This window comes from Sceloporus undulatus, chromosome 6, assembly GCF_019175285.1.
Source record: "Sceloporus undulatus isolate JIND9_A2432 ecotype Alabama chromosome 6, SceUnd_v1.1, whole genome shotgun sequence".
NCBI lineage: Eukaryota > Metazoa > Chordata > Lepidosauria > Squamata > Phrynosomatidae > Sceloporus > Sceloporus undulatus.
The window spans coordinates 80,677,333-80,692,362 of NC_056527.1; the positions used below are offsets into that span (position 1 = coordinate 80,677,333).

At 41.4% G+C, this 15,030-nt stretch overlaps 1 protein-coding gene across 2 annotated transcripts in view; it reads right to left on the reverse strand.

The window, feature by feature from the left end:
* KCNH6 (potassium voltage-gated channel subfamily H member 6) overlaps positions 1–15,030 on the reverse strand; it is a 146,369-nt gene that overhangs the window by 48,377 nt on the left and 82,962 nt on the right. The window contains exons 1-2 of one of the 2 annotated variants that reach the window (XM_042471047.1): positions 3,086–3,177; positions 1,743–2,061 (exon numbers count right to left, since the gene is read on the reverse strand). The exons of the other annotated variant lie outside the window; for it this stretch is intronic. Of the exons in view, the coding sequence (XP_042326981.1) occupies positions 1,743–2,061; positions 3,086–3,088 (322 nt within the window). The 5' untranslated portion in view covers positions 3,089–3,177. Of the gene's footprint in view, positions 1–1,742; positions 2,062–3,085; positions 3,178–15,030 lie in introns of those variants that run through there. 2 annotated transcript variants of the gene reach the window in all.

The window sequence follows — 15,030 nt, forward strand, 5'->3', positions numbered from 1 at the left end:
GATAAGAAATCCCTGGCAAGGTAGCTTCCAAAAGAAAATCCCAACAACAATCAAGTTAAAACATTAGAAAAACTACAATAGCAATAACATCCAAAAATATCAAACTCAGAAAGATACTAAAAAACCCAAAAGTAATTATAGCAAAAGCAACAGGAGCCCAATAAAATAAATCTTAACAAAAAGTCACAGAAAACAAATAGGTCTTTAATTTTATTTATTGCTATTGTGAATTGCTTTGTTATTTATACTTTCATTATTCTTGTAACCTGCCCTGATTCCTTGTGATTGAGTGGGCTATAAATAAATCCTTCTTCTTATTGTTATTATTTAAGGCTTTCTTAAGGGATTGCCAGAACTTTGAAATATTTGTGGTCCAGAATATCATAGAAATTTGTCCAATCACTGCCAGGGTTTTCAAAGTTGTATTTTAAAACTATGGCAATCAGTTACAGTTCAAATGCAGCAAATAGTGGCTAGTTATTATTTTAATGGCTAACTTGAAATGTAACTCCTTGCTTACTCATTATTCAAAATCATTTTTTAGTTTTAAAAATCGGAAAGCTGTAATTCACTGCTCAAAACAGTGAAGCTATCCCACTTGCAATTATAAAAGTAACCAAACAGTTACAATTACAGTGGGAAAGGACTCATTTTACCATCATTACTCTACAGGCAAAATGTAACTTACTAAACTAATAAAATTTAATTTAAACAAATGTAACTTACCTATTCCTCACTTACTGTAGAAGAGAATTAATGGTAAGTAACTCCCTTACTTACAACTAGTTACTTCCAGGCTTTGACTACTCCTATGAATTTCTTCAGATTTTTCTTCCTAAACCTTTACCTCCACTTGAACAATAAAGTTTACTGCTTTTCTGTTAGTTTCATCTATGTTTTAAAAAGTTTGCTGTGTGAGCCAGAATGGCATAATAGGATATGAAGGCAAACAGCATCAACGAAAGGAACTGCATCTCCACCAAAAAACAAGGTGGAATCACATAAAATTTGCATGTGCTAATTTGCATGTCTAGCTGCATATTTCCAAATAATTAAGATATAAATACAATATATCCCTCCATTGTGGAGAAAAAGATGATCAGTTTGTCTGCTTAATCCGCTGTCTAGGTCTTATACCCAGGTGCCAGGGGTGCTGTCTACCAGGGTGCTTCCTATTGTTCAGTTCCCTCTACAAAGATGAATGTTCTTTCTCTCTTGTTCTTCCCTTCTTCTCCTTCATAAATGCAAAATGCAAAACCCTTGATGGTCAGAGAACACCTCAACTACAAGTCCCATCAGGTCTAGCCAGCACAGCCAATGGGATCTCAACTCCAGCTATTAATGGAGGACCATATATTTCCAACAATTGGTAGAGAGTGTGGCATGGACTATAGGAAGGGGCAACTGAACAAGTTTGCTGCACAGGTTCCTGCATTTAGCATTATGGTCTACCTAGCATCAATTCACATTAGCTAAAAATTGAAGGTGTTTCTGATAGGAATATTGACCATTGTGTTAGTAGGCAGTCAAAATTGTACAAGAGTTTCCTGGGCCTTCAAAACACTAAGAAAGACATAGTTGGATGTTATTACCATACATACAGGCAAAATCGTGCTATCACCAGTTTATTTAATATAGGAAGGGGCAATGCATGTCTCTGTTTAACATGCAAAGAAGAGAGCACAGTCAGCACCAGTCCAATGGCACAGAGTTGTCAATACTGTATATGTTTTCCCCCCTACCTGAGTTTGCCCTTCTTTCCCTGAATTTTCTCTGGAACTCAGAGCTTGTGGCCTCCAAATTCTCCAAGGAGGAGACCTTGCGGAGGCTATGGAATCTGCCCCTTGGCTGGAGCTGGCCTAAACACCTGGCATGGTGTGGCTCTCGAGGCCCGAGGGGAGGCAGCTCGGGCACTGAGGTTAGGTGGTGTACTTCAGGATCTGCTGCAGTCTCCAGGCTCGGCCTCCTCTCTTTCCCCAGGAGTGCTTCTGTTTCGGATTGGGCAAAGTTCTCCACAGGCAGACTCTTCAACTCCCTCAGTGTGAAGGAGTCCCCTCCAGGCTTTAAGACAGCCAGGAAGAAAGTGTTTCATTAAGAGGAGGTCTTGCATGTTAAAAGCAAAAGAAGTAGAGGGGAGGAAAAGGGAAGGAGAAAGGGCATGGGAAACAAAGTATGGTCATGGTGGCAATGGGCAGATGATCTCTCTGTGATGTCTTCTCAGTAGGTTCATTTCCAAACTAACAAACCCTCCTGATGGTTACCCTTGCATAGTTACATAGATAACACATTCTAAATATTTCACATGCATTCTCTCAGTCAATCTTAACAAGTGCTCTCTAGGTAAGTCAGTGCCTTTATGTCCATATTATAGATTATTACAGATATGGGGCTAAAGCTTACAAGTGGCTTCCCTCAGGCTAAATAATGGATGAGTGGCAGTAGTGATAGTTGAATCAGGAGCTTTTTAGTTCAGGCTCTTAGTCAGGCTTCCCCATAGGACTGGACCTGGATAAAGAGGGGACACAGACGGGCAGCTCCATGCCACCCGCTTTTGCCCCTCATTGGTGCCGCGCCAGCCACGCGGCATGGCGCTGACGTACTCCCTAAAAAGAACCTGCTCTAGGTGGCTTCTTTTAAAGGATGTCATAATGGTGCTTGTGTGCCATGATGACAACACCTCTGGCAAGTGCTGTTTGGGTGCTCGGATGCCTGTGTATGGATGGGGGCGTGGCAAGATAGTGGACAGGCACCAAAAGCAGGGCTGGGTGTGTATGGACGCCCAGCCCTACAGAGCCATAAAACCAGTCCCAGGCCTGCACAAAGCACCAATCTGTACCGGGCCTAAGTTAGTAGTGCTTAAGTTTCATTGGAATTAATGGAAGTTAGTCATGACTGATTTTCCTCATTGGTTTCAATGGGAACTAAATGCAACTATCTTAGTGTAGATCCAAACCAGTATTCCAACCCCAGTATCATTGATACATATGGACTATAGTTCTTGCCCTGTTCTCATTAACAGTGAATTTCTTAATTCTGCTGCCTGCAAATCCACCACTCCCAGAAAAAGAAGATGATGTTTCCCCACCATTCTTCTATGGCAGGGGTTCTTAATCTCCAAGTTACAGATTTCAAGACGTTTGTGAACCAGGATCAGGAAAAATTACATTTTTATCTTCCCTAATCTCTCCATCTGAAGTTTAGCATGTCTTTCTATTATGAATGCAGGCAACAAACCCCAGTAGTAATAGCAGCACCTGTATCTTTGCAACCAATTGAAATCACAGATATGTTCATTTCACATTACAGTTGTTGCAGGTAGCTCAAAATGTTGTTAAACTCATCATTACTTTGAAATTACTTTAGTTATTAGACCTGCTGCTAGGGAAGGCAATGAAACCTACCAACCTGCTGCTATTCTGAGAAGGGGCCCATAGGCTTCAGCAGACTGCCAAAGGTGTCCAGAAACATACAAAAAAGTTTTTTGCAAGTACAAAAACGGTTAAGAACCTCTGTTCTATTGTGACTTACCATGCAAAAGCACACTCCCATAGGATAAATCATGATATAACTCCAGGTGAATTACTGAAATTAGCATAATATTTCCCATGGCTGCATATCAGATTCCACCCTGTCAGTATGTGAGCAATAAGGAAAACAACTTTCCTTTGAAAGTGGCACCATTCTGTTACAAGGGGCATTTCTTTTCAGATACTTATCATATACAATCACTCTGAGGGAGGAGTAAAAATAGGGAAGAAACAGGAATTAGCACTTAACAGAATGCAGAGGCAACATGAGCCTGCCACTACAGCATTTGTTTAGTAGAACACAATAGGATGCTGCCCAAACTACAGTGTTTATAGTGGCCTTTATTTGAAGCAGCCCTAGAGCAGTTGTTGCTACTCTATGGATGGTGCGATTATTAACAGCTTGAAAGGAACACTGCAGAGGACATAAATCCGTGTAATATTCCCCACAGGAAAACACAGGAAGCATGCTCCTGCATTTAATGACTCGGTTCATGTTAGGTGGGTGCAGCTAGGGCAGAATTTTTAGGCTGTTTCATCTCAGCCACACACCTCCTGCACTAATACTGAGACCGCAGCAAAGCAGAGACAGACTTGGTTCATGAGATCTGGGGAATCTGCTATCTGCTATAAACATTAAAATGAAGTGAGACATCTGGGCTTTTCTGGGTTGCTTGTGCCAAAAGCCAAGTGAATAGACGGCTTCTAAGACTTCTGGGGATACAACCAGACAAAATGCAAGAAAAGTTCCAGATGGAAGCACCTATTGCATCAGGCATTGACAAAGGTCTTCAATATTCCTTAGCAGGAGGATGAATTTTTCAAATGTAGCCCATCCATTGAGAGATACCATGGGTTGCAGCAAGACAGTATGGCAAAGTAAAGTGACATTCAAAGAGAAACTGTGGAGTGGTGGTAAGAGCCTAAAATGTTATTTTTAAAGACTACAATTCAGGATAGGAAGGGGGATTCTGGAAATTACAGAAATAACTTTTTCAGGTTCCTGGGATGGTAGCAATGTGCTCACCACATATCTAAAGATTGTAATTCTAGGTTTTTGAAAACTGCACTGCAGGAAGTTTTAAAGTAGTGACATAAAAGTAACTGGTTTTATGCTTCTGCATGCACGCATGCGCGTGCACACGCACACATCCATTCATAAAGCACAGTAAGAATTTTTCTGCATCTGGACTTCCTGATACCTTTTCCCCAGTGCTGCAGAAATTCTTCTACCACCCTTAGGACTACAGTACCTCAGGAAGAAAGAAAAAATGATGTTCATGAGACAGAAACCCTGCTATTATTTATTCCAAACAGATAATTTATACTTCGTGTATGGATTTAAAAAAATCATTTGCATCATTTTTTAGAACTATGGCATCATCACATAAGAAAATCAATGTAATGTAGTTCATAACTGTGATTACAGTATCAGATTAGGACCTGGAAAACGTTGGGGTTGAAACCTCTACTCCTCCATTAAGCTCATGGAGAGACTTAAGAGTTTCTGCCACTGCTTACCCCTACCCTCAAACTTTTTCATTTTAAAAATGTTCCCCACACCTCCAGTTTCACTGTATTTCTATCCCCCAGGAGGTTATTTTAGGCCCAAGAGAGATCTTTTAAAAACCAGGAATAAACCAGATGTTTTAGGTCCAGCAGAGGTCTTTAAACCAGGAAGTAAACAAGAACCAGTTAGTGGAGATTATTGCACCTGGAAATCCCACTGGGATAGATGTGGGGTTGAAAAGTCAAAACTGGGTGTTATCGCACACAGCTGTGGCCAGGCAAGTGCAGCCTATATGCAGCCTGGACCCCAGCCGCAAAAACAGCAAGCTCCTGTTTTTGAAAAGCCACAGGATAAGCGTGGCTGGGGTCTGGGCTGCATATGGGTTGTATCTACCGAGCTGCGGCTGTGTGCAATAACACCCGGTTTTGGCTTTTCAATCCCATGTCTATCTCTGTGGGATTTCCGGGTGTGATAATCTCCTATCTTCTGGTTTTAAAAAGTGAGACAAATACAGATACCAAATTTTCAATTACTCCCGACTCTCCCAGATGAAAAACCCTGTTATATCAATTTCTCCAATTGAAGCTTCTTTTCCTTATTCAGTACAGTCATAAAATAAACTGCATTTCATGCCAAAGGAATTATCTAAATTGGAAAGAAAATAAGGGATCTTGAACTCTTCATGTTAAAATATTATTTTTGTAATAATTGCTTTTGTAATAATTTGTAGGACATTGCTTTTGTAAATTACTGTCTTAAGTGGATCTTTTTAAATTATTGTAAGCGGCGTTTGATCCCATTTTGGAAGAAAGGCAGGATATAAGTGCAACATATAAATAAATAAATTACATAGTAAAAAGTGAATGCTTGTGTGAATAGCTATAGTTATAAATATTACTACATTTTCATATACTAAAAATATCTTAATGTATTTCAAAAGTGTCCAAGTAATGAGGGACACCATGTAATAGACACATGTGACCGTCACACTGAAATGCATTCATATCAATTTTGCATAAACGTACACATTATCAGTGTATACACATCTGTTACAGAGTGCTGGACACAATCCTGGGAACATTACAGCTTAGTGCTAAGAAAATCTTCACTGTTTGTTTGACCATGGTAAGACAAAAATGAGTCTGTGTACTATTAACACAGATATTAATAGCAGAAATATTAATATTAGGAATAGAAAATTTAATAACAGTTTAAATAATTTTGGAAGACATTCTGGAGTGCTATTACTTGTGTGCGTGTGTGCATGTATGTAAATGTTTGTGTGCATGCTATGTATGTAGCTATCTTTTTGTGTGATATTTATATTCTGTACAGTGCCTAACACTCTTGGTACTCTGTACATGAGTACAGTATGCCCTCCGTATCAATGGATTCTGTATCCATGAATTCAACTATCCACTGCTTGAAAAGATTCCAATAAAATAAAAATAAAAATTCAAAAAAGTAATCCTTGCCATTTTGTATAAGGGACAAAATTTTACTATGCCATTGTATATAATGGGACTAGTACAACCATTGATTTTGGTATCTTGAAAATAAACCCAAGCAAAGGCCCTCTGTAATAGAACAGTAATGCTGTGACTACATTAGAAAGCATTTCTTTTCTCTCTCTTTATCCCTTTTTTTCTAATTTATGAACTGTGTTCTGAACACACAAAAATATAGAAGAATAGTTCACTTCAAGCCCACTGAAAGGTTGATCCTGGTACGGGTATCACTTCTGTCATATAGGAGCTTATCGCTCAGCATTTTAAACAGGCTCCAGCCTCCCGGGCTGGAGCTGGGACGTGGGATGGAGGTGAAGATTATCGCACACTAAATCACTGCCGAACTACCTGCTGCCATCAGCCTGGGTCCCAGCCAGACCCAAGCTGTGGTCCGCCAGCACTTTTAAGAAGTCAGAAAGCCTTCTGACTGTTGGCGGAGTGCGGCTGGGACTCAGGTTGATGGCGGACAGCGATTCGGCAGTGATTTAGTATGTGATAATCCCCGCCTCCATCCCGTGTCCTTAAAGCTCCTTCTGAGGAGTTTTAAAAAGTAACTTTGGAATCCAGTGCCCATGCTGGCTGGGGAATTCTGAGAACTGTTCTCAAAATATAACTTTTCCAAGCTCTGTATTATGGATAATTAAATTTACGAAAGCTATTTGTCTTTAGGGACCTCCTTCAAATTGTCCTTTCATTTGAAACATTTTGCCATTCCTGGAATTTTACTCCCAAATCAGGTGTGCCCACACTCTGTACTGGGATGTTCATAGAGCAAGGTAAAAAGAATAAATCAAATCACTCGCTCGCCTCCAGACTCAAGAAATGTCCCATATGCATTTTCTTCCTTTCTAAACTCTAGCAATGATTATTGCACTGCTAAATAACTGAAAAAGTCTCCCAGGTACTCTGACTTTGCAAAAGAGGACTCTGGCCCAGTGCAGACCTGCACTTTGTGGTCTGGGGTCAATTTTAGGCTTTTGTAGGGCTGACTGTCTGCACGCACCCAGCCCTACAATCACCGTGCGGGTGCCATGGTTTTGAGTGCCCATCCATACGGGGCATGCAATGATGACGTCCACACATTGTGGCACCCAAACAGTACTGCGCTGTGTGGACGTCATCATTGCACGAGAGCGTGCCAATGCCCCCCTTGTGTGGCAGAAAAAGACCCCGCCGGGAGTGGGTTCTTCTTAAGCCGCACAGAGGCCGCACCATTTGGTTGGCACTGTCTCCATCTGGGGCAGAAAGGGGTGGCATCTGGCCACCCCTTTCTGCACATCTGTATCCCCCCTCTGTTTCTGATTTCACTCACAACCTCTACCTTTCTTGTTTTCCTCTCATATCTCAATGGATTTGTTGCTATTAATATGACATAACTTGTTAAGACTTGAAGAAAGTTGGCTGGCACTGCTAGATAGATATCTTTGAAAGGTGCCTGGGTTTGGTAATAGTTGAATGATGGTGAAGAAATTGAAGTTAAATCTAAACAAGACATCAGTGTCTGGGTCAGAATTGGGATTCAACCTATCCTGGAAGGGGGATAAAACCTTCTCGGAAAGATAATCTTTGATGCTTGGCAGTATTGCTAGATCTGACCCTAGATTTCCAGAGGGCAATGGCAGAAAAAAAGCACTCTTAGCAAGTAAGTTGCAGCCTTCACTGAGTCAATCAAACTCTTGCAATAGTTATCTCTATCTTGGTTACAAACCCTATAGACTCCTTCAGTGCAGTCTACTTGAAGCAACCCTTGAAATGTTCAAGGAGCTTCAGTTGGTGCAAAATCACATAGCTAGGCTAAACTACTGCAAAATGACATAGCTAGGCTATTAACTACTGCATGATTTAGAGTTCACATTAAAGTGATTTTGAAATACCTGCACAGGTTGTCAGTTATTTTCTAGGCTCAACTCAAGGTATTAGTTTTATCCGTTAAAACCCTAAAGAGCTTAAATACAAGCTATCTAAGGGACCATGTGCCTCACTATGATCCTGGATATTGTGATCTGTAGAACAGACTCCTTTGAGAATAACCTATTACACAAAGCTGTTATACATATGGGAACTGGTCTTTCCCTCTGTCAGTCCCAAACTATGGAATTCCCTCCCTTTAGAAATATGACTGACTCCTCCACAATCTAATTTTTAAAAGATGTCAACACAGATCTTTAAACTGGCCTTTAAAACTACAATAGTATTTCTCTGTGGATATTTCAAAATGTGTTTTGCTTTCTATTGTTTTTATGATTCTGCTGATTGTGGTACAACTTTTGGTAGCTTTTAGCAGAAAAGCACTATAGAAACTACTGATTTTCTCAGGTTGTATTTGCTTTGCCTGCATTCGTATTTATTTCCTATTGGAAGACATGGAGCCAGTTTTTAAAATTTATTTTTCATTTTAAAGACTAGGAGAAATGTATAAGAAAGACATATAAATAATCAAGGATAAAACAGCATAAAGAACATCAACAAGTTTCCATCTGTTTTCTGTCTTTGCTTAATTACTTATAATTCACAGGGCCATAAACAAATTAAGTCAACTCTAGGTTAATTGGATGCACCAAAGAGCTATGATGCTTTTGGGGAGTTCACTGAGGGAAGTGAGGCTGTTAATTAGACCCCTGATGTGGAGCTTATTTAATCATGTATTTACATGTACCATGCCTCACCTTTTTATTTCATTATGCTAGCCATCTTAATTATAGTCTAGTTTACAAGAACTCAAAACCTCTGGCTGTGGGCCTGTCCACATGGACATGTTGAACCTAGATTCTAGATCTCAACAGGATAATATTGTTTGGTCATTCTCAAAACCCACAGCAACTCTTTAGCTGTCTGCTATTAAGCATGACACCAGAGAATGGCACTTGATATTGCATTTTTCCTAGAGTGCATTCCCCCTATGAAATAGAGCGAATTGCTGATCGGTTTTAATGACTGTTGTTCCCATTTGAAACCAGTTCCGGGCGCAATGTGATTGATCCCTGTCGTGATAAAGCGAGGCGAAGACAAAATGCCAGATTTTTCCAGACAATGGTTTCTTAGTGGTTCTTTTGAGAAGAATTGATTCTGAAGTGTGTTCAACAAGTAGGAACGACAGATCAGAATCACATCATTCTGGAGCGGAGGGACTAATAGCAGAGGGATGTTTACAATCCCTCCTCAGTTTTTGCCAGAGCCACCATTTCCCCCCTTCAGTGCTGCCATTGTGCTTGTGGTGTGACCTACAGGCACATGATTATTTAAGAAAAATAAAATTGATAGAAGATTCAATTCACTGATATTGCAAAGTTGCTAAACCAATGTATTGATTCTTCAGTCAATTTATATATTTTAAAAACCCATTGTCCTCCTCTTCATCCTCCTGCCTCATTCCTCAGCTTTGCCCTCATTCCCCGGCTTCATCCTCCTGCCTCGCCTTCCTCTTCTCTTCCTCCCCACCCACAGCGCAGTCCATGATGACTGACATTTATTTTGAAATGGTGCAAACTAATGGGGATGACAATTGTGCCAAAAAAGGAGCGATTACACTGGGATAATGAAAAGGTCCAGTTTCATAGGGGGAACGAGGGACCTTTTGGAATCAATTACCAACACGGAGCAAAGCCGAATCGCAAATTGGTTTAAAGTGTAAGTGGAAATGAGCCCTTAGTCTGATAAAACCTAAAACTGCTGGGTATATAGGGGACACCTTCAGCCTGGTGTTATCTGAAATGTTTCAGGCAAGGACTGTAAAAACAACAAGCTTTCAACAAGCAACAATATAGGAGTTTTTTTAATTTTAAAAGAAGAGCTTCTCCTTTCCCCGGCTGCATCTATTATACATACAATTGTTTTCATGTCTAATGCATCATTAATTTTTTAACTGATTTCTTTTTACCTGGAGTACAGAAAAGGTGGGCAAGGCACCACATGACCTTTACTGACGACATGCTGAGATTTGTCATAGATTTACAAGGATTATGATTTTAGCAACCTTTCTGTGCTGTAATGTTGCCATAGGCCATCACCAAAATTTATATAATCCTCATCCTACCCACCCATGTTTCTAACCAGCATTATTGTTTCCATTCATACATTTATCCTGGATGCTCCTCTTTGCCAGGTGACCTTTTATAGATCTCATATTACACTACTCCCTGATATATTATCCTGGTTTTGAAAAACATGGCCTCCTCATACATCTTCTCTCTCAGGGAGCAACTAAGCATGATGAAAGAGATTTATGACTAGCACTGAGAATGGTGCTGTTGTTTTTAATTAATAGCAGCCACTGGAACCCGCAAATTAGATCAGGATCATAGTGTTGCTGGGAACAGGGTGGCTGGCTGGGTAAAATCCTCCCATCCCTCCTGCACCATTTTCTTGATTGAAATTACACATGTGCCAAAGCTGTTATTCTACCCTATGGCGCAAACAACAGGTATTTGCAGGGAGATTTTAATTGGGAAACTGGTGCGGCAGGAAGAGAAAGAGTCCTTTCCACTTGGTAGTTTTAAAACATGTCAACATTGCCAAAAGTTTAATCCTATTTTAATGTTCACATTTTTAATGTTTTAAAGGCTATATTATGTTTTTAAATGGTAAGCCACCTTGAAAAAGCAGGTTGAACATGATGATGATGATGATGATGATGATGATGATGATACTGTGGAAATCTTTCTGATTCATTCACCATCTTTCTGATAAATACATTTATTTATAAATTATTTATTTCTTTAGAATGTGGTAGTTTTAGATCTCCCAGCATCAAGTTTTCTTTGGCCCTCAGTCTGCAGTTTACCAACCATCACAGTGGCTTTCTTTGCAGCAGCCATGTGTATGTTCCAGTGCCCTCTAATGGTTAAATTGAGAGCATCATCCTCGACCCCACCAGTTGCTGTCAAAGCCATTTGGAATAAATAGGGACAGAAAAATGCAGGCCCTGAAAACCAAGACCATGGGGCTTGCAGCTTTGCTTAGCTTCATTTAAAGGAGGCTGCGGCAAGACTAATGGTGGCATGACCTCGTGGAGCACCCCTTACACAAAGTAGTTAGATGCAAAAGGTGACAGAGTTCATACACTTTGAACAGTTGAGGGGATTTCTGCAGGTGCTATAACTGTCCTCTGGCCACTATTGCTCTGTTCACCCTGGATTTTCATTTCTCCTACTCCCTTAGGGTGGGGAAAGGTGTGGCCCTCTAGATATTGTGGGCATATCCTTCAACATTTCACACATGAAAATTGGGACACATGCAGCCAAGCAACATCAGAGTGTGTTCAAGATAGCAAATGTTATTAATGAGGAAGAACACACAACTACTGGAGCAGGTTTTTTTGCCTCCTGTTTGGATTTCTGTAATGCACTCTGCATGGGGCTTTCCTTGAAAAGTGCTCAGACGTTGCAGCCTGAGAAGTTGGCCCAAAGAGCTCCTGCCAGATTGTTAACTGGGACTGCTTACAGAAACCTGCACTCCTTTGTTGCAACAGCTCCAATGGCTGCTGGTCTGTTTCTGGGCACAATTCAAAGTGCTAGTTTTGACCTATAAAGCCCTATATGGCTCAGTCCCAGGTTATTTGAAAAGAGTATATTTCTATATACGAGCCCTTTAGGACCTGTACTCATGGGCCACAAGGCCCATGCTTCGCCAGGCCTTGCATCGTCCTGTCTGGATGATACAGGCCATTAGCCCTGGGCCGGAACCAGGCAAACCAGATGTGGATCAAGTGGATCTGGTCCAATCCTGGCCCAAAGGAATCTTCATCTGGTCTAAAGAGGCCAGTTGTTTGCTGTTAAGTTTTTAGGAAACTCCACTGTGACAGCCAGCAGACCAACACTCCCCAAACAAGCCTTCGCCATCACATCTGGTAAGAAACCCCCTGTGGTAACTATGATTTGGAAAGGGGTGGGGCTGGCGACACAGGTGCCTTGTTTCCACCCTTACATGTAGCAATGAGGGTCTTCTTACCAGATGCGAAGTTGGAGCCAGGTAAGGGGGCAATAGTGGATTCATGGTGTGGTGGTGGGCAGGAGTGTAAGCACCTATCTGTTGCTGCACTGGTTGGGGACTAACCTGGGGCAGAATAGCACTAGCTTGGCAACTGCTGTCCTGCCCATTTGGAGAAGCTTGGGAAAGTCTTTTTTTCTGTCCCACTACCTTCCCAGGCTCATTTGGTGGGAACATGGGAGATGGCCTTCTTGGTGGCTGCTTCCAGGCTTTGGAACTCCCTCTCTGAAAAGGTCAGGATGGTTTCATCCTTGTTTTCCTTCCAGCAACAGGTTAAAACATTTGTATGCCATTAAGCTTTTAAAAACTGACAGGTGGGGTTTTAATGCTGTGCAGTGCTGTATTTAAGGTCTGTATATTAATTTTAATGTTTTGAAGGTTAACCTTTAATGTTTTAATTATTCATTGTTTAATCACTTTTTATGTAACACATGCATTTATAATTTTATTAATTAATTTTTATACAGTACTTGTAATCTGCATTTTTTCTGAATATGTTGTTTGCTGCCTTCAGTCCCATTATTTGTAAAAAAAGAAGGGGGAGATATAAATAAATGAAATAAGTAATTAGGTAAGATTTAGTCCCTCCTCCTTTCCTCTCTGCTAAGTTAACTGAATGCACACTACTTTTGCACTTGGAACTCAGTTTGCAGCAACTGAAGTAAGCTGAGCACAAAGGGGGGAAAGTGTACTGGGGCATCTTAAAAACAGCTGAAAAAGTGGGATAGCAGAATCAATGGCATCACTAGGGGGTGTGGGGGCATGGTCTGCACCAAGTGACATCCCACAAGGGAGGTGACACCTGGGGGGCACTCCCACCTTCCTGACATGTGCCATGGCATATGTCCTGGTGTCCCCCATCCCTGTCCCATGTGGCTTTACTTCTGAGTAAAGCCATGCAGGATAGGGAAGGAGAGGGCTCGGCACCCCCCCATCCCTGCCCTGCACATATTTACCTCCGAGTAAAGCTATGCGGGGCAGGGAGGGAGAGAGCCCAGCGCCCCCCCTTCCTTGCCTCACAAAGCTTCCGAGTAAAGCCACGCAGTACAGGGAGTTGAGCGCATGCCCTTTTGATTCCACCCCACTCCTGCAGCCCTGCCACCCTCAACAGGTGACAACCTGGTGTGGGACACCACTGAATAGAAGATTAACTGGGACAGTCCCTTCCAAATCAGGACACTTGGAGGGTATAACTGTAGGAACACAGCAGTGAGGGATTCTTGGAGCTGCAGTCTAACAGCAGCTGCAGAGTAACCTATTTCATTTTCCTGCATTACAATGTCTTGGCCTAGTCAATGTGACATATTCTCTCTTTATAAAGTTTGCAGACAGAGGGGTGTAGTGAGGGAGCACAGGAACAGGGTTGGGATTCCTAGCCAAACAGGTGGGCTTAGTATCATACAAAGTCTATGTGATTACCTTTCCACAGTCAATGGCTACTCCATCAAACTCAGTGGTAGTCACAGATTTCCGCCGGAGTGCGAGACGCTGCATGGGTGGGACACTAAACTTCAAGCTCTTACCTTGTTAAAAAAAAAGAAAAAGGAAAAACACAAAACAAAAACACACAGAAACTCCAAATGTAACCTATCTGCAACATGCATCAGGCAAAGGGGGGGGGGGAGTTGGGTGAGAGGGGGACAGGACAGGACAGGAGAGGCAAGGAGGATTAGAGACACACCAGGCATAGTTGTATTGCATTCTACTAGTAGGCACCATCAAATTTGGCATTCTAGAAGTGCACAGCTCAGAAACATCTCAAGAATCACTGTATTACAGTCATGGGGGGCAACCTCTGAGACATGTCTAGAAATTGAACCCCCTTTTGTCAAAAATCTATCATCAATTCAGCTTTCCTTCCCCAAAGTCCCTTCACTGGATTTTTAGTGTAATCAAATTCACTGACATCCCATGATCAAGGTGGCCAGAAGTGAAGGGGTTTATCTTTTCTTGTGAACATCAAAAGCAGATTTATAACCCCTGTCATGTTACACTCATAAATAATACCTTACATGTGCAGGAGAAACCCCCTAGCTACGGCTTGATTTTATTCAGTGACTTGCTTGCATCAGGGAAATTATAATTGCTTCATGTATGGAAAAGAACATCTATACCGCAACTGAGTACCGGATGTGGGTGCCCCAGATGATGGCTTTCTCCATGATCATTGTGTTTTTGAGAGTGGCTAGGACACAAAGATGCTGGCTTGCCAGCTCTGCTGTTTAGGTCAGAGATGGGGGAAGACAGATAACGTCTACTGATAAAATTACAAATCATTTGCAGTAGATTGTCTCCCAATTATTTAACTAGAGCAACAATGCAAAAACTCGCTCCTTCCCCAGATGAGGCAATTTGAATTTCTGGACTAATATAAAATATAAGCCGTTGCATTACATGGATCATGGGGTACAACAGGTAATTGACTCTGTCCTAAAGCCACCATTTTGCACCTGGCTCTGTCCTCAGAGAGTATTTTGTATCTGGTGACTGGTGAACTGCA